The sequence below is a fragment of the Anolis carolinensis genome, unplaced genomic scaffold (genome assembly GCF_035594765.1).
Source record: "Anolis carolinensis isolate JA03-04 unplaced genomic scaffold, rAnoCar3.1.pri scaffold_10, whole genome shotgun sequence".
Lineage (NCBI taxonomy): Eukaryota > Metazoa > Chordata > Lepidosauria > Squamata > Dactyloidae > Anolis > Anolis carolinensis.
Window position 1 is genome coordinate 11173235 of NW_026943821.1, and position 22909 is coordinate 11196143.

The window sequence follows — 22909 nt, forward strand, 5'->3', positions numbered from 1 at the left end:
ATCCATCACCAATTAGTGTCAAAAAAGTCTTACTTTGCACTTTACTAAAAGCTACTTTTGCATTTTCCTAAAATATAGACTACTTTCAAGACCTCTGACCCTCCATTAGGCCTTATCTAAGGAATTCCCATCTAAGCTCTCAGGGATCCATTAATTAAGGAATTCCCCTCTATCTTAGCTTGTCAGAGAGTCATTAGTACTCCTACATGGCGCCAGGTCTTATCTTGACATCCCAAAAGCCTTAATTTGTCTTTTGTCTATTAGCTTGTCTATTCTTGTTGACACTTAACATATGTCTCTGGCACTTAGGGTGAACTTTGGTCTTCTGCTTATGGGGAGACGGTTATTTGCTGAGCAGAATGTATTTTGGGGCTATATGCACACAATCTGCTTGTGATTACATTTTTCCTACTCCTATTTCTAATATGATTACATTCAATATATATAGTTTCTAATACAAGTATTATATTTTCCCAATACACCTTCATCACTCCCACCCTGGACATTCCAGATAGTTAAACCCCACTTGCCTAAGCTGTGAAAACGTATGAAGTATGCATAATCATGCCCTGTTCTATTCCACTCCCAAGATATTAAAGGCAAAAAAAATAAGATAAGGGCAAATAGAGCTGCAGATATGGCCATTGGCGTGGCTATTGGTGCTGGAAGGGAGCATGGAATGGAGGGGAACTAGCCCTGGAAAGGGCTCCGTGTTGGCAATTTCTGCTTCCTGATTCTCTGTCTCAAATGCATCTGCTGGGAATTACTTGTGTGTTTCATAATGCATATCTTAGGGTGGTTTGTTTCTGCATGGTTTCTGTGATCCCTTCATTATAGAGACATGGTTCATGCAAGAAGGGAAGGAGAACCCTAGGGCAAACTTCAAGACCTAAAAGCCAGTGGGAACCTTCTGGAATTAGAATATCCATTTTGCCACCCATCTCCCTCTTATGGATACCTGCACCTGCTTTCAGTTATTGCTTCCCCCTTCCAAACCGTCACAGAAATGGTTCTGGAAGGCCAGGCCAAAGCTGCCCTCCATTTCACCCAAACCCAATGATTGCAAAAGTTATAAAACCTTGCAAAGACCAAAATGACATTTATATCTGTTTCTTCCCAAATGCCAGATGATGACAAGGGGGAAACAGATGAGTTGTCTACGTTGTCTTCACTGTTTATGGTGCAGCCAAAGAACAACTTGGGCAGGGGTTAATTCATCATGAGATCTGCCTAGGATGGAGAAATGTATGCAGTTGGATGCTTCTAACTGTGGGATTGAACCCTGAGTCAAAACTCTCTGCCCAAGATTCCTCCTGCCCAAGATTTGGCAGAGGACAGCAGGATACCCAGATATGCCACACTGCCAGGAGAGCTGGGGCTGGGAAGTTCGTTTTTCATTAGCTAACACAAACTTTCTCCTTTTCTCCTTCTCTTCCTCCTTGCTGTCTTGCAGAGCATGGAGTCACAGGTAGAAGAGTGGTACAAAGAAGTGGGGGAGCTGCAGGCCCAGGTGGCTGGTCTCCCCTTGGAAGCCACCAGCATGGAAATGGTAGAGGAGAGGCAGAACACAGTTGGGACGCGCATCGTGCGCCTCATTGAGCCGCTCAAGGAGCGCCGGAGAATCCTGCTGGCCTCCAAGGAAGTGCACCAAGTCAGCCACGACCTGGAGGATGAAATTGTAAGTAGTGTGTGGTGAAGGCCCACAAATTGGGATGCTAAGAAGTGCGTTGAACATGGGTTGAAACATGGAGAAGGAAGGTACAAGTCTGTTGTCAGAGGGACAAAGAACTGCAATCTTTGATACAGCTGCTAGAGTGATGGGGCCGATGGCAGACTCACCTTTCTGGCAGTTTTGGAAGCCAGATTAAGAAAAAATAATAAGGGAAGTCTCAGGAGCCACAAATAACAATAACAATTTTGAAAAATAACTGTACCCACTCTCTGGGGGCATAACCTATTGGAAATAAATAGCAATAATAATCTTGTTGAAAAGGAAAAATGATGTCATATCCGTTTGGCAAATGTGAATCTCCATGAACATGTAGAGACCACCTTTTGAAAACCGCTAGTTCTGAAAAGCATGACCTTGTTAGAAGTCAACCCTTTGAACAAGTGATATTCACAAGCATTCATGTAATGGCACACAGGTCACTCAGCTGTTAAACAGAAGAACCATGTCTTTGAACTGCCAAGGACAAAGACATGCCACTACAAAAATGTATTTGGTCAGCAGAGGACGGTTGTTTCTTTTAAGTTGAAATTGCAGTTGCAGTTGCAATTGCCCAAAACATATACACTCCCTTGAAATCTCTTAGTTTAAAATATACACTCAGAGATAAAAGCAAAGTCTTCTTTGAAAAATAACGCATTTCATTTACTTATAAAACATCTTGTATTAATTCACCATACAGGCACATTTCTTATTAAAGTTCAGTTACAGATAGGATGTAGCTTCTCACTGTGTTGTGTACACAGGGTATCATTCTTAATCAATAGTCCATAGTCTTTAGTATAGTTGTACTTGCTGAAGTCCATAAGCATACATGCATCCACCTCCACTGAGGTCTGATGAAAAAGTGAATACAAAATAGAGTCCTGAGTCTGAACATGCTCAGTACAATCACATGTCGATAAACCCTCCCACACCAAAGAGGTCAGTCAAACTGGCAAATCAACATACACATAAAATACAGGTTAGCGAATATATACATTAACAAACAAATAGTGATAGGCTTGGGAGGTTGCTATTTCCAACAAACAAAGATGTGCAGTGATCGCCCGGCTGGCAAGCTTTCATGCCACAAAGGTTTTGTTCCTCAACTAGTGGACTAGGACCATAAATGGACAAGAAGTAAAAAAAGGAATTCTGGGAGCTGAAGTACAAAGCACCCAGAGAACCAAAATGTAGGATCTTTGGTATCCCTTCCAGCTCAATGACATTATGAACTTTCATCTATGTAGAATTGTTGCCCATGCAGAAGACTGCAATGGGGGAGGGGGAGTACTATTGCTCAACTGTATTCTGGGATGCGGGTGGCTTCCCACTCATTCTACCTGTCACTCTCCTGTTCAGCTCTGGGTACAGGACCGCTTGCCACTGGCCACACTGAAGGACCATGGGAGCAATCTGCAAACAGTCCAACAGTTCATCAAAAAGAACCAGGTAGGAAGACTCAGTGCTGGGAGAACCTCCCAATCTAGTGGCAAACATTGTTTTTTTAAAATAATATATTAATTTTATTTACATACATTAATAACTTACAGTGAAACAGAACACAAAACAGTGAACATTTTACAAACAACAACCCCACCACCAAGGCCTGAACAAGTATCATTTCATTTACCATAAAATTTATAATTCAACTATTAAACCAATGTCATATCCAAAATTCCTGACCAACAGGGTTATATTGTTTTCCTTTTTCACTTTCTAGAACATATTTAATGAAAACTGACCAGTATAAATCAAAATCAGATCTATTAATTTCCCCCCAAACACCCTCATTTCCATTGATAATTTATCATTTAGAACTACATTCTGTACCTCCCCATACCATGTTTCCAGTGTGAGATTGGTTACTACCTTCCAGTTCCTTGCAATTATAAGTCCCGCCGCTGTGAGTAAAATAATCACCAATTCTTTCTTTTCCATTTCTAAATTCAACTTTGTGGTGTCCATTAATAATGCTAGCCTTGCATCCGGAGTGATGTTTAAACCTATAATGTTACTAATTTCTATAAATATGTTATTCCAAAAACCCTTCACCTGGGGGCATTCCCACTGGAAAGAGACTAATAACATCTAAGGCTCCTTCAGGCAGGGGAAATCTTTTTATCCCACTGCTGCCACCAATTTGTAAAGGACTATGAACGTCTAAGGCTCCTTCAGGCAGGGAGAATCTTTTTATCCCACCTGCTGCCCCAAATTTGTAAAGCACAAATAACGACTGCCACCAATTTAGAAAGATGCAATTAACGACTGCCACCAATTTGTAACGATGCAACCACCAAAGACGCAGGGAGGAGACCTTTTACTTTTTTCCCCTTCTTTTTCACTTTAGATGGTAGCGTAACTTGGTTTAGAATGTATGCGACAGAGGCTTGGATGTTGAAAGAACAATAACAAGTTTATTCAGGCACAGAGCTTAGTGGTTTCAATGTAGTTTCTCACTTAGAGTTACACTTTCTTCAACAGTTGCAATAATAACATATGATGAATCCACTTTCAAAATACTTTCTCATTTCCTTGAGCAGTTTAAACCTTTTTCTTCTCTTACAACCGATGCAATCAACTGATCACTTTGGATCTAACTGGGATTGCTTCCCCTTACCACTCAGACTCTAGGAATAAACCCAAACAAGCCAATTAACTTGCTTAATATGACACAACTAGAGATCTGAGCTTCCCTAGTTTCCCTAAACCTGGAACCAGTCTATTCCCTGTGACTCTCAGATCACAGACTGCGATTTTAACTTCTCTGTGATTTCCCGATTACAGAGATTTTAACTTCCCTGGTTCTAACCACCTCAGAACCAGTCTTTCCCTGTGATTCCTCCCATCACAGACTGAACTCTTTTTAAAACATTCCCTCCTTTTTCATCCAACTAGCTCCACCCTTTCTTGCTAGCTTCGAAATAGTTATATTTCTACAGAAGCAGCTACGTTTCTATGGCAACCAGCCTCTGAGTGCTGAGATGGCTACTCCCTTCATGCAATAACGATAATACTTACCCTTTTAAAACATAAACACACAATTAAACATAACATCTGTAAACCAAAATTCATACTTCATTACACCCACCATAAATGAAAATATGTTCCTTTATGCATGCCACATCTCCAACATTGTTTACAAAGAGTCCTGCCTCGTTCTGAGCCAGGGTTGCCATTGGAAGGGTGAAAGGGCTTGGGAAACAAAATCCAGTCTTTGATTTAATGCAACTGCCATGCAGAACTCGGTTGGACTTTGGGCATTGTAGACAGGTAATCTTAAACCACATCAAAACTGTGGTGCAAGAGCTTATTATTGGAGTTACCAAACTACCTAAAGCTTCCATTTTTTTAGCTGTACCTTCTCCCATTCTTTAGGGCTGATCCCTAACCTGTTCAATTCAATAAAAGTTCTCCTTTTCTTCCTCCACACATCAGAATCTGCGTCGAGAGATCCAGGTGCACAAACCCCGGATGGATGACGTCCTGGAGCGTGCCACCAGCATTGCCACCATCAAGAGCCCCGAGGTTGACCCTGTGCGTCTCCTGCTGGAGAAGCTCTCAGAGTTGTGGATAGCCCTCCAGGAGGAGACGGAGCGGCGGCAGCATCTCCTGGATGCAACCTACCAAGTGGAGCAGTACTACTTTGATGTGGCCGAGGTTGAATCCTGGCTGAGTGAACAAGAGCTCTTTATGATGAATGAGGAGAAAGGCAAGGTGAGTGGCTGGCCAGGAAAAGACTTCCTTATGGTGAATATGTCATGAATTCTTCTGAGAATGACATTGTGCGACTCTCCAAGATCACAAAATGAATGGGGAATTGAATCCTGGTCTCAATAGTTATAATCCAATGCTCAGACTATTGACCCCTGTGCCTACTTTCCTTCCCTGCTTTCAGGATGAACAAAGCACCCTCCATCTGCTGAAGAAGCATCTGATGACGGAACAGACAGTGGAGAATTATGCAGAGACTATTGCCCAATTGTCACGGCAATGCCGTGCCTTGCTAGAGCTGGGACACCCTGACAGGTAGGGCGATTGCTTTCCTTTTCCTCATTTCCCCTCCCTGCCATGAGATTCCCCCTCCACCAACAACTGGGCTTTGTCCCCACCAGCGAACAGATCAGCAGGCGGCAATCCCAAGTCGACCGGCTCTATGTCTCCCTGAAGGACTTGGTGGAGGAGCGCAAGGCCAAGTTGGAGCAGCAGTACTGGCTCTACCAGCTCAATCGTGAAGTGGACGAGCTGGAGCACTGGATCGCAGAGAAGGAGGTGGTGGCAGGGTCGCCTGAGCTGGGGCAGGACTATGAGCATGTGACGGTGAGTGGGGGGAAGTGAAGACCATCCAGGGAAAGGTGCATGGCGCATTGGCCAACACATCAAAATTAACTAGGATAGACAGCACCACTACAGTAAAAAAAAAGATGGTAATGAATGCAGTAGACATTTCATAGCAAAGAAAGCTTCCCACTCCTATCACAGAGGGCCTCAATGCATAGGAAATACATCTTTGGGAGATCTCCATAGCCTCAATTCGTGGGGGAAGGCAAACCAAAGGCTTGGCTGTACAGCACAGACATTTCTATATTTGCTCCAACAGATAATAAAGGGGCACCTATACAATTTCTCAGAGCTAGACAGAGATTGAATGAGCACGAAAGCCCACTAGTTCCCAATTTACAAGTGTGTGAAGTGATTCGTTCTCAGTTTCCTTATCTTTTGAAAACCCATGTCAAGGTGACCGGGCTCAGTCTAGCTATTGCATTGACTGTTCTATATGCAAGGCAACATTTTCATATTCAGCATGAGCTGTATAATGATCCATCTGTGAACAGTTCATATGTATGATCATTCATAGACTATATTCACACAGACCTCCTTTCATTTTTTTTCTCTGTGTCAGGAATGACTTGAGAAACTGCAAGTTGCTTCTGGTGTGAGAAAATTGGCTGTCTGCAAGGACGTTGCCAAGGGGACACCCAGATGTTTTACCATCCTGTGGGATGTCCCTGCATGGGAAGCTGGAGCTGACAGACGGGAGCTTGCCCTGCTCCCTGGATTCGAACTGCTGATCTTTCAGTCAGCAGTCCTACCAACACAAGGGTTTAACCCATTGCGTCACTGGGGGCTCCGTTCATTATATGTTCTTTCTGCTCACTTTACTAGTTGAGTTGTTTTCCATGTCTGTGTTTACAGTTTTATGTTCTAAGGAATTCTATTAAGCCAGCATTTCTGTGATTGTCCACCATTGCTTAGTTGCTATCTACATGGACTTTCATATGAATATTTTCTGAAATGTTATTAGCATTCTTTGACTGCTGCTGCTGCTGCTCAGTTGTTTAGTCGTTTCCGACTCTTCGTGACCTCATGGACCAGCCCACGCCAGATCTCCCTGTGGGCCGTCGCCTCCCCCAGTTCCTTAAAGGTCAAGCCAGTAACTTCAAGGATACCGTCCATCCATCTCGACCTTGGTCGGCCTCTCTTTCTTTTTCCTTCCATTTTCCCCAGCATCGTGATCTTTTCCAAGCTTTCCTGTCTTCTCATGATGTGGCCAAAATACTTCAGCTTTGCCTCTAGTATCCTTCCCTCCAGTGAGCATCCGGGCATTATTTCCTGGATGATGGACTGGTTGGATCTTCTTGTGGTCCAAGGCACTCTCAGGATTTTCCTCCAGCACCAGAGTTCAAAAGCGTCTATCTTCCTTCGCTCAGCCTTCCTCATGGTCCAGCTCTCGCATCCATAGGGGAATACCATTGCTTTGACTATGCGGACCTTCATTGCCAGTGTGATGTCTCTGCTCTTCACTATTTTGTCAAGGTTGGCCATTGCTCTCCTCCCAAGAAGTAAACGTCTTCTGATTTCCTGGCTGCAGTCTGCATCTGCAGTGATCTTCGCGCCTAAAAATATAAAGTCTGTCACTGCCTCCACATTTTCTTCTTCTATTTACCAGTTATCAATAGGTGTAGTTGCCATGATCTTGGTTTTCTTGACGTTTAACTGCAACCCAGCTTTTGCACTTTCTTCTTTCACTTTGGTGATAAGGCTCCTCAGCTCTTCCTCACTTTCGGCCATCAGAGTGGTATCATCTGCATACCTAAGGTTGTTAATGTTTCTTCCAGCAATTTTAACTCCGGCCTTGGATTCCTCAAGCCCCGCATGACGCATGATGTGTTCTGCGTACAAGTTGAATAGGGAGGGTGAAAGTATGCAGCCCTGCCTTACTCCTTTCCCAATCTTGAACCAGTCTGTTGACTGCAGTGAAGTGGATTTGAGTAAATGTGCATTTTCAAGCTTTGTTTTGACAGCTGTATGCACATTTCTACAGTGTAAGTAGTTCATTATCTGTCATGGATCTGCAATGTTGTGATTATTTACCATTTGTGCCTGCAATTTCCTTTTGTTAATACTACCACATTGGATTGTTATTTTTTTCATACCTTTGACATATTACATACTGTTGCAGTCATTTGGTTTAAGTATTATCCTTAGTTGTGATCTTAGTTCATACATTTGCCTTTTGCATGCCAGGTTTTGCCGTCTGTGGGGTTATTGCCTTGAGATTGCCAGCATTATCATGGTTGGGCCAGTGCCCTGTGGTCCCTACCACATTTACAAAGAGAGAGGTCACCTTGTGGCCGAGGGTCCCTTATGTAGGGTTAGGAGAGAATGCTCTGCGCATGCCCCCAGTTGCTGACATCTTATGATTTCACAAGCTGCCAAGCAGAAATATCAGTAAGGATAGAAAAGAGGTTGACATTTAGCATAGGAATTAAGACTTCATTAAGGTAGGCTTATGCAGAATGCCTTTTCTTCTCAGCTGAACACCTCTGACACAGAGCTTCCAGGGTAGAGAAAGTAGCTGGAATTGCAGCAAAGCCAGCCCCTCTGCCTATTAATGTTCCCTCTGAAGTCTGCTGTCTGTGTTCAATTATCCTAATTTCTGACATACTACCCTCTGGCACATTCCCTCCCTCCCACTTCCTTCAGCTCCTGCAAGAGAAGTTCACTGAGTTTGCCAGCGAGACGGGCAGCATCGGCAATGAGAGGATCTCAGCTGTCAACCAGATGGTGGATGAGCTCATTGACTATGGGCACGCGGATGCCGCCACCATAGCCGAGTGGAAAGATGGAGTGAACGAGGCCTGGGCTGACCTGCTGGAGCTGATGGAGACGCGGGCACAGATGTTGGCAGCCTCCCATGAATTGCACAAGTTCTTCAATGACTGCAGGGACGTGCTCTCCCAGATTGAGGAGAAGAAGCAGCGTCTGCCGGAAATCACATCCCGGGAGTCCAAGACATCGGCTGGCACTTTGCAAAGGATGCTGAACTCTTTTGAACATGATGTCCAGATCCTGGTATCTCAGGTGAGGGGAAGCAGGTATAGCTTCAAAAGGAGCCCATCCTAAAGCACAGTTCATTTTAAAAAATATACTGTTCCTTGATTTTTCTCCCATCAAAGCATGCGATGGTAATGGCACCAGGAAAAAGGCCTTCTTGGTGGTCTTAATTTTTTTTATCGTGTCAGAAATGACTTGAGAACAGACTGCAAGTTGCTTCTGGTGTGAGAGAATTAGTCGTCTACAGAGATGCCCAGATGTGTTAGCTGGGAGGCATCTCTCATGTTCTTGCAAGCTAGAGCTGACAGACAGGAGCTCACCCTATCTTGCAGATTTGAACCGGCAACCTTCAGGACAGCAATCCAACCTTCAGGTCAGCAGTTCAGCTGGCACAAGGGTTCAATCCATTGCGCCACCGCATCTTAGAACTTAGACCAGCTCATACATTCTTTAGGCTAGTCCTTTTCTAAGCTGGATAGGGCTTTAGAGATCAAAACCAGAACTTTGAATTGTACCATTAACCAGTGAAGCTGTTTCAGTAGGTGAGTTGCACGATCCCTGTAAGCACCCCCAGCCTCGTTTTAGCATTTTGGATCTGCTGAAGTTTTCAAATATCGTATTTCACCATGTGATAATGGTGTATTTGACAGGTGCGGCAGCTTCAGGAGGTGGCAGCCCAGCTGCGGACAGTGTATGCAGGTGAGAATGCTGAGGCCATTGCTACCAAGGAGCAGGAGATGATGCGTTCCTGGAAGGAGCTGCTGACATCATGCGAAGACTGCCGGCTGCAGATCACGACCACCACTGACAAGATGCGCTTCACCAGCATGGTCCGAGACCTCATTTCCTGGATGGACACCATAATCTGCCAGATTGGCACTGGCGAGAAGCCCAGGTACTGTGTGGGGTAGGGAATGGGGTACAGATTTGCATCACACAGTCTAACAACACTGTCAGGCAGATTGTTATTAATTTGATCTATTTGCAGAGGAGGGCAAATTCCTTTCCCCATTAATTAGGATAGAAATATCCTGAAAGCATATGCCCTCCATTTTACTCCCAAGTATGTGTCCCATAGTCAATGCCAACAACTTTCATGAGTCCTGCCCTGCCCTGCCTTGTACCTGCCCTTGGTTTGTGCTGAAAAACAGAAGTGTTTGGCAGCTTGCCATTCAGGCCAAAGATACCAGGCTATGACTCTCAATTGATTCAATTTCATCTGACCAATTCACAATCTCAGGCCCCTGGTGGCCAAAGCAAGGGACCCATCTGCTGGGCAATTGCACAAAAGCCACAGTTCAATACACCTTTGGGGGAGATTTTTTGTAAGAGAGCTGGGATAACCCGTTTTTGGGCAAGGTGCTGGAGCGGGTGGTCGCCACGCAGCTCCAGGAGTTCCTCGATGACACGGATTTTCTGGACCGCTCGCAGTCTGGCTTCAGGCCTGGGTACAGTACCGAGACGGCTTTGGTCGCCTTGGTGGATGACCTCCACAGGGAGCTGGACAGGGGGAGTGTGACCCTGCTGGTTCTCTTGGACATCTCAGCGGCTTTCGATACCATCAACCATGGTATCCTTCTGGGGAGGCTCTCCGGGATGGGGCTCGGTGGCACAGTTCTTCAGTGGCTCCGGTCCTTCCTGGAGGGTCATTCCCAGATGGTGAAGCTGGGGGATACCTGCTCGGACCCCTGGCCATTGACCTGTGGGGTCCCGCAAGGGTCTATTCTATCCCCCATGCTATTCAACATCTACATGAAACCGTTGGGAGAGGTCATCCGGAGTTTTGGAGGGTGTTGCCATCTCTACGCAAATGACACACAAATCCACTACTCCTTTCCATCTAACTCCAAGGAAGCCCCTCGGATACTGAACCAGTGTCTGGCCGCTGTGGCGGACTGGATGAGGAGGAACAAGCTGAGGATCAATCCTGACAAGACAGAGGCCCTCCTGGTCAGTTGCTCGTCTGATCGGGGTATTGGGTGGCAGTCTGTGCTGGATGGGGTTGCACTCCCCCTGAAATCACAGGTCCGCAGTTTGGGAGTTCTCCTGGATTCAGCGTTGACGCTTGAGGCTCAGGTGTCGGCAGTGGCCGGGAGGGCTTTCGCACAACTCAAACTTGTGTGCCAACTGCGACCATACCTCGTGAAGTCTGACTTGACCACGGTGGTGCATGCCTTAGTTACCTCTAGGCTGGACTACTGTAATGCGCTCTACGTGGGGCTTCCCTTGAAGACGGCCCGGAAATTACAATTGGTCCAGCGCTCGGCGGCCAGATTAATAACGGGGGCGAACTACAGGGAAAGATCCACTCCCTTGTTCAAGGAACTCCACTGGCTGCCGTTCATCTTCCGGTCCCAATTCAAGGTGCAGATTATCACCTATAAAGCCCTAAACGGTTTGGGACCCGCCTACCTTAGTGACCGTATCTCCTATCATAAACCCGCCCGATCTCTTCGATCGTCAGGGGAGGCTCTCCTGTCGCCTCTGCCTATATCTCAGGCCCGTCTTGTGGGAACAAGGGAGAGGGCCTTTTCTGCTGTGGCCCCCCGACTGTGGAATTCACTGCCCATTGAGATTAGGCAGGCCCCCACTTTGCTAGCCTTTAAGAAAGACTTAAAAACATGGCTCTTCCGGTGTGCCTTTGGAGAGTAACTGTCATATTTTCCTTTGGTTATTCCCTTGGGATATCTATCCTCTAGACTGTTCCACTATTTTATGTCCCTGCTCCCCGTGGTTTTATTCATATGTCTTTCTCACCAAGTTTTAATTTAGTGTTCATGTGGCCTGCCCTGGTTTTTATTGCTTTTTCTGAATTTTGGATTGTAATGTATGTTATTATTTATTGTATTGTTAAATTGTGTTATGATATGTTGTTTTATATTTTGTCATATTGTATGGTTTTGGGCATGGCCCCATGTAAGCTGCCCCGAGTCCCCGTTGGGGAGATGGTGGCGGGGTATAAATAAAGTATTATTATTATTATTATTATTATTATTATTATTATTACCCCCAAACACACAGAAGTATTCATATATTTGCCTCTTTCTCTCACCGTGAATGTCAGAGGAAACAGTGTAGAGCTAGAAGCCAAAAGAATGTACTGGTATCTGTGTCAGGAGTCTGGATTGCACTAGAGGCAAAGGGATGAATCTAGAGCGGTGCCCTATGTGTCTGCTCTTGATCACAATACATAGATTGCTCTCTTCCCGATGATCTTGCAGGGATGTGTCCTCAGTAGAAGTCCTGATGAATTACCACCAAGGCCTCAAGAGCGAGATCGAGACCCGCAACAAGAACATTGCTGCCTGTGTGGACCTGGGCAAGACACTGGTGCTGAACAAGAGCCCAGCCTCTGAAGAAGTGAGTATCCAATCCCTACAGCCCTGGGGCTATGTAAAAGAGTCAGAAGCAGGGAGTCATGCATTCTGGCAGTACCCATAATCTGGTATTGCTCAGTGTTGAGAGACAGGGACTTTCCTCCCCTTTCCTCCCCTTCCCACTCACTCCAGCCAGGACTCTCTTCTTTCTGTTACAGATTAAGCTGCACCTGGAAAGACTGATGACAAAGAAGAAGGAGATGGTGGACAAATGGGACCGGCATTGGGAGTGGCTGCAGCAAAGTGAGCCTTGGTCCTTGGCTACCTCATCAAACCAGCTCTTAGGTTGGGAGGGAGATGAGGGTGGCAGAACTGGCACTGAGATAAAAGACAGACACAGCAGGAGTGTCTGGGAGCCATCATACTTGGGTGCTAAGTGTCCCTCTCCCCATGTATGTTACTCCTCAGCATTCAGAATGCAAGTGGCTGCCATATCCTAGTCAGGAAAAAGAGTAGAAACATAGCCTGAACTTTTGGGCTTTAGTTGAAAATTGACTTTGACTCTTACATGCCATATGGACTTTTACTTCATTCCTATGGCCAAACCCACTCAATGGAGTTAAATACTGTCCATGATATCACAAGCTGGGCTGGGAGTGAGAGCAGCAGGGGCTGTCTGTCCTCCAGTGATCAGTCTTGCAGCATCAAGTTGCTTTATTCCAACAGTGCTGGAGGTCCACCAGTTTGCCCAGGAAGCTGTTGTGGCTGATGCTTGGCTTACAGCCCAGGAGCCATTGCTGAAGAGCCGGGAGCTGGGGAACAGTGTGGATGAGGTGGAGCAGCTCATTCGGCGCCATGAGGCTTTCCGCAAAGCGGCGGCAGCTTGGGAGGAGCGCTTCAGCTCCCTGCGGCGTCTCACTACGGTACAGGCTAAAAAGAGAAAAAGCACATGGGGAGGGCAATGGAGTGGAGGGGCAGCTATGGCATATTGTGATTAAGTCCTGAGGATGACCTGGTGAGTTTTCCCACATTGTAGGTTTTGGCCAAGAGGTCTGACTGGTGTGTGTGCTGGAATTTCATAAAAGTATAATTACAAAGCAGACTGGGGGAAAGGAAGATGATTTTTCTCTCTGCCTTCATCCCTAGATTGAGAAGCTGAAGGCTGAGCAGAGCAAGCAGCCTCCCACTCCCCTCCTGGGCCGCAAGATCTTTGCTGACCCTAATGAGCACAGCAACAAGGCCGCCACGCTCTTGCGCCAGGACACCCTTCGGGGCCGCATGGAGGTCCAGCCACTCCTCAACGGGGTCAAACCAGAGCCCCTGGAGCGGGCAGAAGCCAAGGTGGCATATGTACGTCAGGAGCTGAAGCCAGAGCGTCTGCAGCCTAAAATTGACCGCCTGCAGGAGGGGTTAGTAGCCGTGGCAGAGGTCAAAGTCCAGGAGAAAGCAGGAGAGGTCAAGGCCGTGGTGGAGGAAGCAATCAAGGCACCAGTCAGTGCAGTCAATGCGTTGACGGAGCAACTGGGAACTAAGGTGAGCCGGGTGGAGACGCATGTGGAGAGGCACCGGGAGCGTTACGAACGCCGGCTGGAGAGGCAAGAGTCTACCGAGCAGGATGGTCCCCGTCATGAACAGTCAGAACGCCGGAGAGAGAGGCGGGAGCGTCGGCTGGAGCGTCAGGAGTCCAGCGAACAGGAAACTCCACGGCGTGAGAGGCATGAGCGTCGGCTGGAGCGGCAAGAGTCCAGCGAGCAGGAAGTGCTGCGCAATGACCCCAAAGGAGGCGGGTGAGCTTCCTAGGGGAAGATGCTTGCTGTGCAAACAAGAGTCCCACACAATCCATCTGTTAGGAAAAGCAGGCGGTCAGGGCTCCAAGGTTGGAAAATTTGGAATAAATATCAGAGGGCCTTTCACATTGCATAATTACAGCATTATGATTCCACGGCAACTGCCATGGCTATGTCTATGGAAACACAATATTTGTTGTTTGGTTTGGCACTGGAGTACCTGCCCCTGACTGCAAATCTACAGATTCTATAGGATGCAACCATATCAGTTATTGTTGATGTGGAATCACAGGGCAACAATTGTGTTGGGTGAACAGGTCCTATTTTTGGGATTCCATCTGTAAATAGACCAGAGTGGACAATTGTAAGTTAAAAACAATATCACCATCCCAGTCTCCTCTGCCTTGACTCCCCATCCTCAATCTGACTAAGATTAAGACAGGGACGGTTTCTCTACTGACACTCTTTCTCTTTCTGACTCTCAGCAAGGCTACCCTTGCGGACATTGTAGAGCAGCTCCAGGAGAAAGAGTCCACAGTGCCAGCCCCATCAGCAACACCACCTCCAACCACAGTGAGTAGCTCCCTATCCCCATGCTTCTCCTCAGCAAACAAGGCAATGGTGGTGCCAGTGGACCAGAGCACCTGGGCTGGGCTTAGTTATTTAGGGTTTCACCTCACTGGGGAAACCAATAATTGCACATTGCCAGGTACATTCAGGCTGCACCCATGGCATCAACGTGTTCTAGATAGACCTGGTGGGTTGCATTCCCAATCACTCTGGGCTCTCTGTAGCACTCCCTTCTCTCTGACTACCAGTCTCGTGACCGGGAGTCCCCTGCCCGCCTGCCCAATGGCCTTGACATGTTGCCAGAGAGGACGCCTCGGCCAGACCGGCCCCGTGCTCGCGACAGGCCCAAGCCCCGCCGGAGGCCACGGCCCAAGGACCCCAATGCAGCACCAGGGGAGAGCCGCCGGTCCCGCTCAGCCCCTGCCCAGAGCAGTGCACCGCCACCACCTCCCCCAACGCACACTATCCAGCAGGAGGGATACCTTCTCCGCAAGCTGGAGCTGGACGGACCAAACAAGAAAGCCTCCAACAGGTAAACACTGATCAAGAGCAAGGCAATGGTGTATAATATTTACTACTTTGTTCCTTGATGCAGGCCAGGTTTGATGGAATGTACTGGATGTTGTCTCCCCAGCATGTCTCAAAAGATGAGACAGTTAATCTGTGGCATTAGACAGTGGTGGAAATTCAGAATAATAAAGCCTGCATCTAACTGATTTCATCCCCCTGTACAATAATAAAGAAATAAATCTTTATTTATATCCTGCTTTTCTCCCATGAAGGAACCCAAAGTGGCTTCCACTGTGTTAAAAATACATTAAAGATACAATACAAAAGCAGCAGAATCAAACCACAGATATAGAACATAATAAGAAATCACTAAGACATAAACATAAATAAGCATTTAAACCTAAATACATTATTGTGGCATCTCGTCAAATCAAGTCTTATTGCACTTCATACAGCTCAAGGGATATTATCCTTCTTGACTTCAACCTAGATTCATTCACTGAAGGCTTGTTTTAAAAGGAAGGTCGTCAGCCAAGTTCCCAAGATACTTAAGAGAGTTTAGGAATTGTGGTAGTTATTTTTTCAATTTTGCCACCTTGTCAGTATTACTAGTGCAGACACAGAGGAAGAATAGGCTAAAGTTCTAGCTCTGAATGACTTCGCATCTATACTTTTGCTCATTAGGGATTTTGTGTCAGGGTTGGTCTACATGATGCATGGAAAAATAATTAAAAGGGACGGGCAAGCAGTTGGAGTGTTGGCATTGACAGTCGATGCCATGTATAAAGGACAGAAGGAGAGGGATGTTTTGGTTGTTCAGGGAAGCAAGAATCAATGGTACCATTGAGGATAATAGAAAATGGACAAATGATGAAAGATGCTCCAAAAACCTTTTTCTCCAAGTTTGTTGTGCTGATCATGACAAAAAATTGTTACAATCCAATCTGGTTTCTTACTCTGTGCCTCACTACCTTTTGCTAAATAGTCCAAAAGAATGTGAATGCGCTGCCAAAAAATCTGGGTATATTTGTTCTAAGTAGAAATAAAAGGGGCTTTTGGGGAGGCCTGCTGTTACCAAGCACTGATTGGATGTGGATTTCTCTTCCTCTGCCACTTCTTTGCTATGCTAGGTCTTGGATCAACCTCTACTGCGTCATTAGCAAAGGGGAACTGGGTTTCTACAAGGATTCCAAGGGACGGGAATCTGGCAGCACACACAGCAACGAGCCCCTCCTGAACCTGCACAACGCCACCAGCGAGGTGGCCAATGACTACAAGAAGAAGAAGAACGTACTCAAGATCAAGTGAGAGCTTTGCCTGGGTTGGTGGGATGGAGGGCTTTCCCTTTCCTCATTCCTTCCAAAGTGGAGGAAGTGGCAAGGTGAAGGCGACTTGGTTCCAGTTTCAGGCCAGAAGAAGCTCTTCTGGAAACAGGGCAAAATTGAGGTTCTGAAACTGCAGAGGAAATTCTTCCCTCACGTGTCTTTGTATACAGGCCAATAGCCAGGATTTTGATTCAGGAGGGGCTGGGATTTTGCTTGGGGGGGGGGCTGAGTCTGAGCGGGAGAGGGTCTACCCTAGCAAACCTTTTGTATCGTTATCCCAATACCCCCATGCATATGGGATATATTGAGCATGGTGATCAAATCATGATATGAATAAACATAACAGTTTAAATAATAAATGTAAGGCCTTCTCGCGGACCACCCTGAGAATTTGGGGGGGGGGGCTGAAGCCCCTCAAGACCCCCCCCCCCAGCTACATGTCTGTTTGTATAGGTTGTACATCTTTTATCTGGAATCCAAAATTGCCCCATTAATGCCTGAGATAGTGGCAGCTTTGCTTTCTATTGGAACATGCTTTATTTAATGCACAAAATGGTTAAAATTGTTGCCTATGAAATTACCTCAAGTTATGTATATAAGAGATGCCTGAAATATAAATTAATTTCATGTTTAGATGTGGGTCCCTTCTCCAAGATAGTGCACTATTTATTTATTTACAGTATATATATTCCGCTTTCTCACCCCGAAGGAGAGCGGATCACAGAACATACATATGCAGCAAACATTCAATGCAGTTTATACGCAGACAAGACAGACAATTGTACATAGATAGAGGTATAGGATTTTCCCATCTTCGGCATCTTGGAGGCTTGTGCTCGGTTCCAGCCATGGGGAGGTACTGTCAAAGAGCTTTGTTCGTAACTTCTCCTTGGTTGAATTGATGGAATTTTTCTGGAATTTTGCATATGGGTGCCTTAATACCTCCCTGCTTTTAAGTGGTACCTGTTATCTACTCAAATTTCACTTTTGATCTGCTATGTAAGCAGAAGCTGGGCTAAATGCCTGTGGCTCACCCTGACCCAGGCTTTGAACTATCAACCTTTCAACTGATAAGATTTACTGCAGCTGGTGGCTTAATCGGCTGTGCTAAAGCCTGGCTCTTATGTATATGCTGGTATAACAAAATCCAAAAAATCTAAAATATGAAACACTTCTGCTCCCAAACATTTCAGATAAGGGATGTTCAACCTGTATTGAGATTCATCAATTTCCTTTCTGTTAGCAGTGGTTATCAACCTGTGTGTCCCCAGGTGTTTTGGCCTACAACTCCCAGAAATCCCAGCCAATTTACCAGCTGCTAGGATTTCTGGGAGTTGAAGGCCAAAATATCTGGGGACCCACAGGTTGAGAACCACTGTGTTAAGGTTTTCCTGCAAGAACAAAAATGGAGTGGGTATCCTTTGCTAAAGAGGACATTGAGAGGGTAGAAGTGTCATGGGAGGTGTACATGAAGCCAAGAGACCCCAGTGAGGAAGAGCAGAGCTGACAAGTGCTTGTGTCTTGCAGGATCAATGATGGAGGTGAATTCCTCTTGCAAGCCAAGGATGAGGTAAGGAGATTCCTTGGAGGTAGGGAGGCAAGGGATTAAATTGGGCGTTGCTTTGATGCCACCAAACCCTTTCCTTCTGCAGGAGGAGATGAAGACTTGGCTGACGGCTCTGACCAGCTCAATTGCGGAACATGCTGAGATTGCTCGGTGGGGCCAGGCCCTGCTCACGACCTCCTCAACGGACGAAGGCAACCCAAAACGGGATCCTGACCGCCGAGCCAGTACTTCAGGGAGGAAGAAATAAGAGGCAGTGGCTGCTGCTCCTCCTCGGGGCCTGGAGGCTGCAAGACGTTACCCCAGTGTCCAAGCCAGCCACTCTGTGCCCACAGAGGCCTGTGACCGTGGGAACTGCCTTTGCCAGACTTGAGATCATTTCAGAGCACAGGGAGGACTTTGGGAAGGGGGCAGGCAAGGCCTGGCTTCTGTCATCCTGGAAAGCCAAAACTCCCAAAGAGAAGATGGGAGCCAAGCTGACCCTGAAGATGGAGCTGCTCTGTCAGCTCTGCGCTTTAAATCTGGTGCCTGGTTGAACCAGTCAAAGCTGTGCAAACAGTGAACAGGGTGCGGTGGGTGTGGAGAAGGGACAAGAAGACCCATGCTTCCCATCTCTGCTGTACCTGCCAAGATCAATAGGGAGTGAGAACCAAGAGTGTAGCCGTCTTTGCTCAGTCTTGGTTGCCAAGAACAACCTGGCACTCTCTTTGGGTCTTGTTTCCTGGTGGTGCATTGTCATTTGAACCTCAGCACCCGAGCCAAAAGGATCCATGGGCTCTTTCACTCCATCCCTTCTCTGAAATGTCTGCATCTCCTTTGCACTCGGCAGCCTCTGCTCGATCCCTTAATTGAGATGGTGAGGTGCAGCCAGCTTAAGAGGTGGCAAAGGAAGGCTATACCTTTGGTCTCTTTTCTGGGGATGGCAAGGGGAAGCCCTTCAGAGCAGTCCCCTCCCTTTCCTCTTTCCAGCTTCATGTCTTCCAATCAGTTGCAGAACCTGCCCGAAACGGTGCTGCTGTGGGTGCAAAGTATTCCTCAAGCAGTGAGCAGAGCAGCTGGGGATATTTGGAAGCTCTTGCTTGGGCACTGTCCCGAATTGCTCTGCCTGTGTGTCCTGCTCCCCATCTGTTGTCTGCATCCATAGGCACTTCCTTTGATGAGGAAAGCAAAATGCTCACACAGCCTCGACACTGCTATCCCCACTACATGCAGATAGGAATGAAGAGGAAGGGTCTGCTGTGCGTTGTGCGTAGGTGGAGGAGGGAGTGCCAACCCAGTTCCCTTTCATTAATGTTCACATCTGGTTTAGCTGCTGATTCTGCTATGCAGCCATTTGTCTATCTGTCTCTGATGCCTCTCTCCCTGTGTCCTCCCTCCATAGTAGCCTTTGCAGCGGTCCAGCGTTTTGACTGCATCTTGGAGTAAATCTACTGTTATGACCCCCTCAGGGATGGACTCTAAACATCGAAGGGGAAGAGGATTGCCTGGGATGAGTGTCTTTCTCCACAGGCCTCCCAAACATCAGGGAAACTCAAGGGTTCTGCTGCCCCCGAGGAGTGGCATCTTTGAGCTTGACCTGGAGCTTGGGACAAAGTGACATCCAGAAGCCGGGGGTGCCTCTTCTCTAGGCCGGACAGCATCCAGACAGCACAAGGTCACGTAACAGCAGCACAAGAGAGGGGTGACCAAGTAGACGCAGCTTTGCCACTGTTCTTAACAAGCCATAATCCCCTGTGACAAGGGAGGGGCTCGCCTGTTTCGGCACAGAGATGTATTTTTATGCAATAAAATGGCAGGCGAGCTGGAGATGACAAAGGAGCACAGCAAAGTAGAGAACTTGCACCTGGATATGTGACAAGGCACCAGCTGCCTCCTGTCTAAGCTCCACCAAGCCCTGGATCATTTAGTTGGAGAGACTTGGTGCACCTTTTGGCAGCCTGACCTCCTCCAAAACTGCCCAGACCTTTGAGGTTGTGGCAGTGAAGAGAGCACATGTTGGGCAACCTGCTCCAGGTGGAACAAAGCCCAAATCAGCCCAAGATAGTTGGGGTGTCATTTGGGGATGGGAGGTTTCTATAGCCTTTCAGGCTTGATCCAATCTAACAAGATATATGAGCAATCTTTCTACTACTACCACTACTTGGAGAGAGGAAAGGAGAACACAACAGTGAGGTTTGATGGCCCACAACAAAGGTTAAATACAAAACCTCATGCCCTTCTCTACTATCCTTTACCATGATAAGCAAAACATATCTGTCACTGCTTTGTGACTACTGGGTTACGATGGGTCATGTCTGGGTAAGTTCAGCACCCTTGTGTGTTGAAGCCACACATTTCTGGCATTGAAAGTGATCAGTAGCTAGCCATACTTTGTGGTCTTCCCGCAAACCCCACCTGCTTCCACCACACGCTGGTGCCTCTCGGCAAATGTGAACTACAGGCTTGTAGATCTTGAACGTGATCTTGGGCAATCTTGCAAATAACACAAACCATGTTGAGAGTGCCATTGAGGCTCACAGTTGGCTTTGCCCTAAAACCTTACCTCCCAAGATGTGGTGTGGAGTCAGTTCCCACTCCCGAATCCAGCTGCATGCTTGATCAGTGGGGGGCCCATGAATTAGCTATAAAGCCTGGTGGAGCTCAGGTTGTTGAGTCCTTGATCTTGTGAACAGATAAGTCGGGAGAAGCTTCTTCAAGCAGTATTACATGTATCCGAAATGGGAATTGACCTGATCCGGCCTCCCTTGTTCCAGGTGTAGTTCCCACCTTGCTCCCCTGAAGCTGGGGCAGATTCATTTGTTAATGCTTCCGCTCCCCTTGCCTTCCTTGATTGTTCAGAAGCCTGTAAAATATTGTAATTGCTTTAAATAAGGGTTTCTTTCTTTTCTTTGTCTTGTATAGAAAAAGAATCACCAAAAATTGGAGCATTTGGGGTTGCATTTTTCTCTTTTCTCTTTGGCTGTAAATCTTTCTGAAGACCTGTGTTTTTCAAACAGAGACCAATTTGTAAAGATTTTAGATTTTTAATTGCATGAGATCGAAAGATCAGTCCTTCCGGCTTGCATGCTTCTTCATGCCCTTCATGCTTCTTCATGCAGTGTCATAAACATCTTAAAAAGTGGTTTTTCGAGGTTATCCTGCCCCAGTAATATAAGATGAATGGATATTCCACAAAAGAGTTTGTAGGTTACCAAGTCCAGGCTGAGCCCCCTTCTAGGTAAAGGTAAAAGTTTCCCCCTGACATTAGACCTAGTCATGTCCAACTCTGGGGGTTGGTGCTCATCTCTATTTCTAAGCCGAAGAGCCAGAGTTGTCCATAGACACCTCCAAGGTCATGTGGCCAGCGTGACTGCATGGAGCGCCATTACCTTCCCCCTGGAGCAGTACCTATTGATCTACTCACATTTGCATGTTTTCAAACTGCTAGGTTGGCAGAAGCTGCGACTAACAGCGGAAGTTCACCCCGCTCCCCGGATTCGAACCGCCATCCTTTCGGTCACATAGCCAAGCAACATGAGAGGGCAACCAAGATGCCAAAAGAATAAATGCTTGGGACACAGCCTGGTTTTGCTATTTATGAAGCCACAAACTGGGAGAGGCTACTGGGAAGGGCCAGTTCAATTGATACTGGATCTACACTGCCATATAATCCAGTATCTGATCCCAGATTATCTGCTTTGAACTGAATTATATGGGACAGGATCAGGGGTCCCCAAACTAAGGCCTGGGGGCCGGATGCGGCCCATCAAAGCCATTTATCCGGCCCCCACGGCACAAGGGCAGAAGGGGGTTGGGCTAAATGACCCAAGAGGTCTCTTCTTCTCTTAAAACCCTTATTATTATTATTATTTATTAGAAACACAACAAGATGAGTCCATAGCAGACACTCTGCTGGCTGTTGTATTGGATCAGATGTCGGACACTTCCCAAGTGTCTAGGACTGTGTGATGTATCGGCAAATAATGTGTGCAGATCCCAGTAAGGTGGCCTTCTGCAGCTGACAGATGGTAATTTTGTTAGCGCCGATTGTATTTAAGTGCAGGCCAAGGTCTTTAAGCACTGCACCCAATGTGCCGATCACTACTGGGACCACCTTGACTGGCTTGTGCCAGAGTCTTTGTAATTCGATCTTTATATCCTCATATTGTGTCATCTTTTCCAGTTGTTTCTTCTCAACCCTTCTGTCACCTGGGATTGCAACATCGACAATCCATACTTTGTTTTTTAACACGATTGTGAGGTTAGGAGTATTGTGTTCCAAAACCCTGTATTATTATTATTATTAATTATTATTATTAATTAATTATTAATTATTATTAATTATTAACAACATTGAGGCTGGGTGGCCATCTGTCAGGGATGCTTTGCTTGTGCTTTTGGTGCACAGAGGCAGAAGGGGGTTGGACTAAATGGCCCAAGGGGTCTCTTCCAACCCTCTTTATTATTATTATTATTAACATTGAGGCTGGGTGGCCATCTGTCTGGGGTGCTGTGCTTGTGCTTTTGGTGCCCAAAGGCAGAAGGGGATTGGACTCAATGGCCCAAAGGGTCTCTGCCAACCCTCTTTATTATTGTTGTTATTATTATTATTATTATTAATATCAGTGACCAACTATAGTCCGGCCCTCCAACGGTCTGAAGGATCGTGACATGGCCCCCTGTTTAAAAAGTTTGGGTACCCTGATCTAGATCATCTGCACAGAACTGGATTATATAAGGCCCCTTCTACATTTGCCAGATAAAATCCAGATTATCTGCTTTGAACTGGATTATATGGCAGTGTACAC

General features: G+C 46.5%; 1 protein-coding gene across 1 annotated transcript in view; it reads left to right on the plus strand.

Moving 5' to 3' along the window:
* The window catches only part of sptbn4 (spectrin beta, non-erythrocytic 4), a 78476-nt gene extending 58943 nt beyond the window's left edge, over positions 1-19533 (plus strand). Inside the window, exons 22-37 of the mRNA XM_008113809.3 lie at positions 1454-1678; positions 3074-3163; positions 5150-5428; positions 5610-5740; positions 5827-6031; positions 8699-9076; positions 9700-9944; positions 12271-12409; positions 12585-12669; positions 13093-13289; positions 13513-14153; positions 14639-14726; positions 14972-15255; positions 16364-16537; positions 18086-18128; positions 18211-19533. Coding sequence (XP_008112016.1) covers positions 1454-1678; positions 3074-3163; positions 5150-5428; positions 5610-5740; positions 5827-6031; positions 8699-9076; positions 9700-9944; positions 12271-12409; positions 12585-12669; positions 13093-13289; positions 13513-14153; positions 14639-14726; positions 14972-15255; positions 16364-16537; positions 18086-18128; positions 18211-18372 — 3366 coding nt within the window. The 3' untranslated portion in view covers positions 18373-19533. The remainder of the gene's footprint in view (positions 1-1453; positions 1679-3073; positions 3164-5149; positions 5429-5609; positions 5741-5826; positions 6032-8698; positions 9077-9699; positions 9945-12270; positions 12410-12584; positions 12670-13092; positions 13290-13512; positions 14154-14638; positions 14727-14971; positions 15256-16363; positions 16538-18085; positions 18129-18210) is intronic.
* The last annotated feature ends 3376 nt before the right edge of the window (positions 19534-22909 follow it).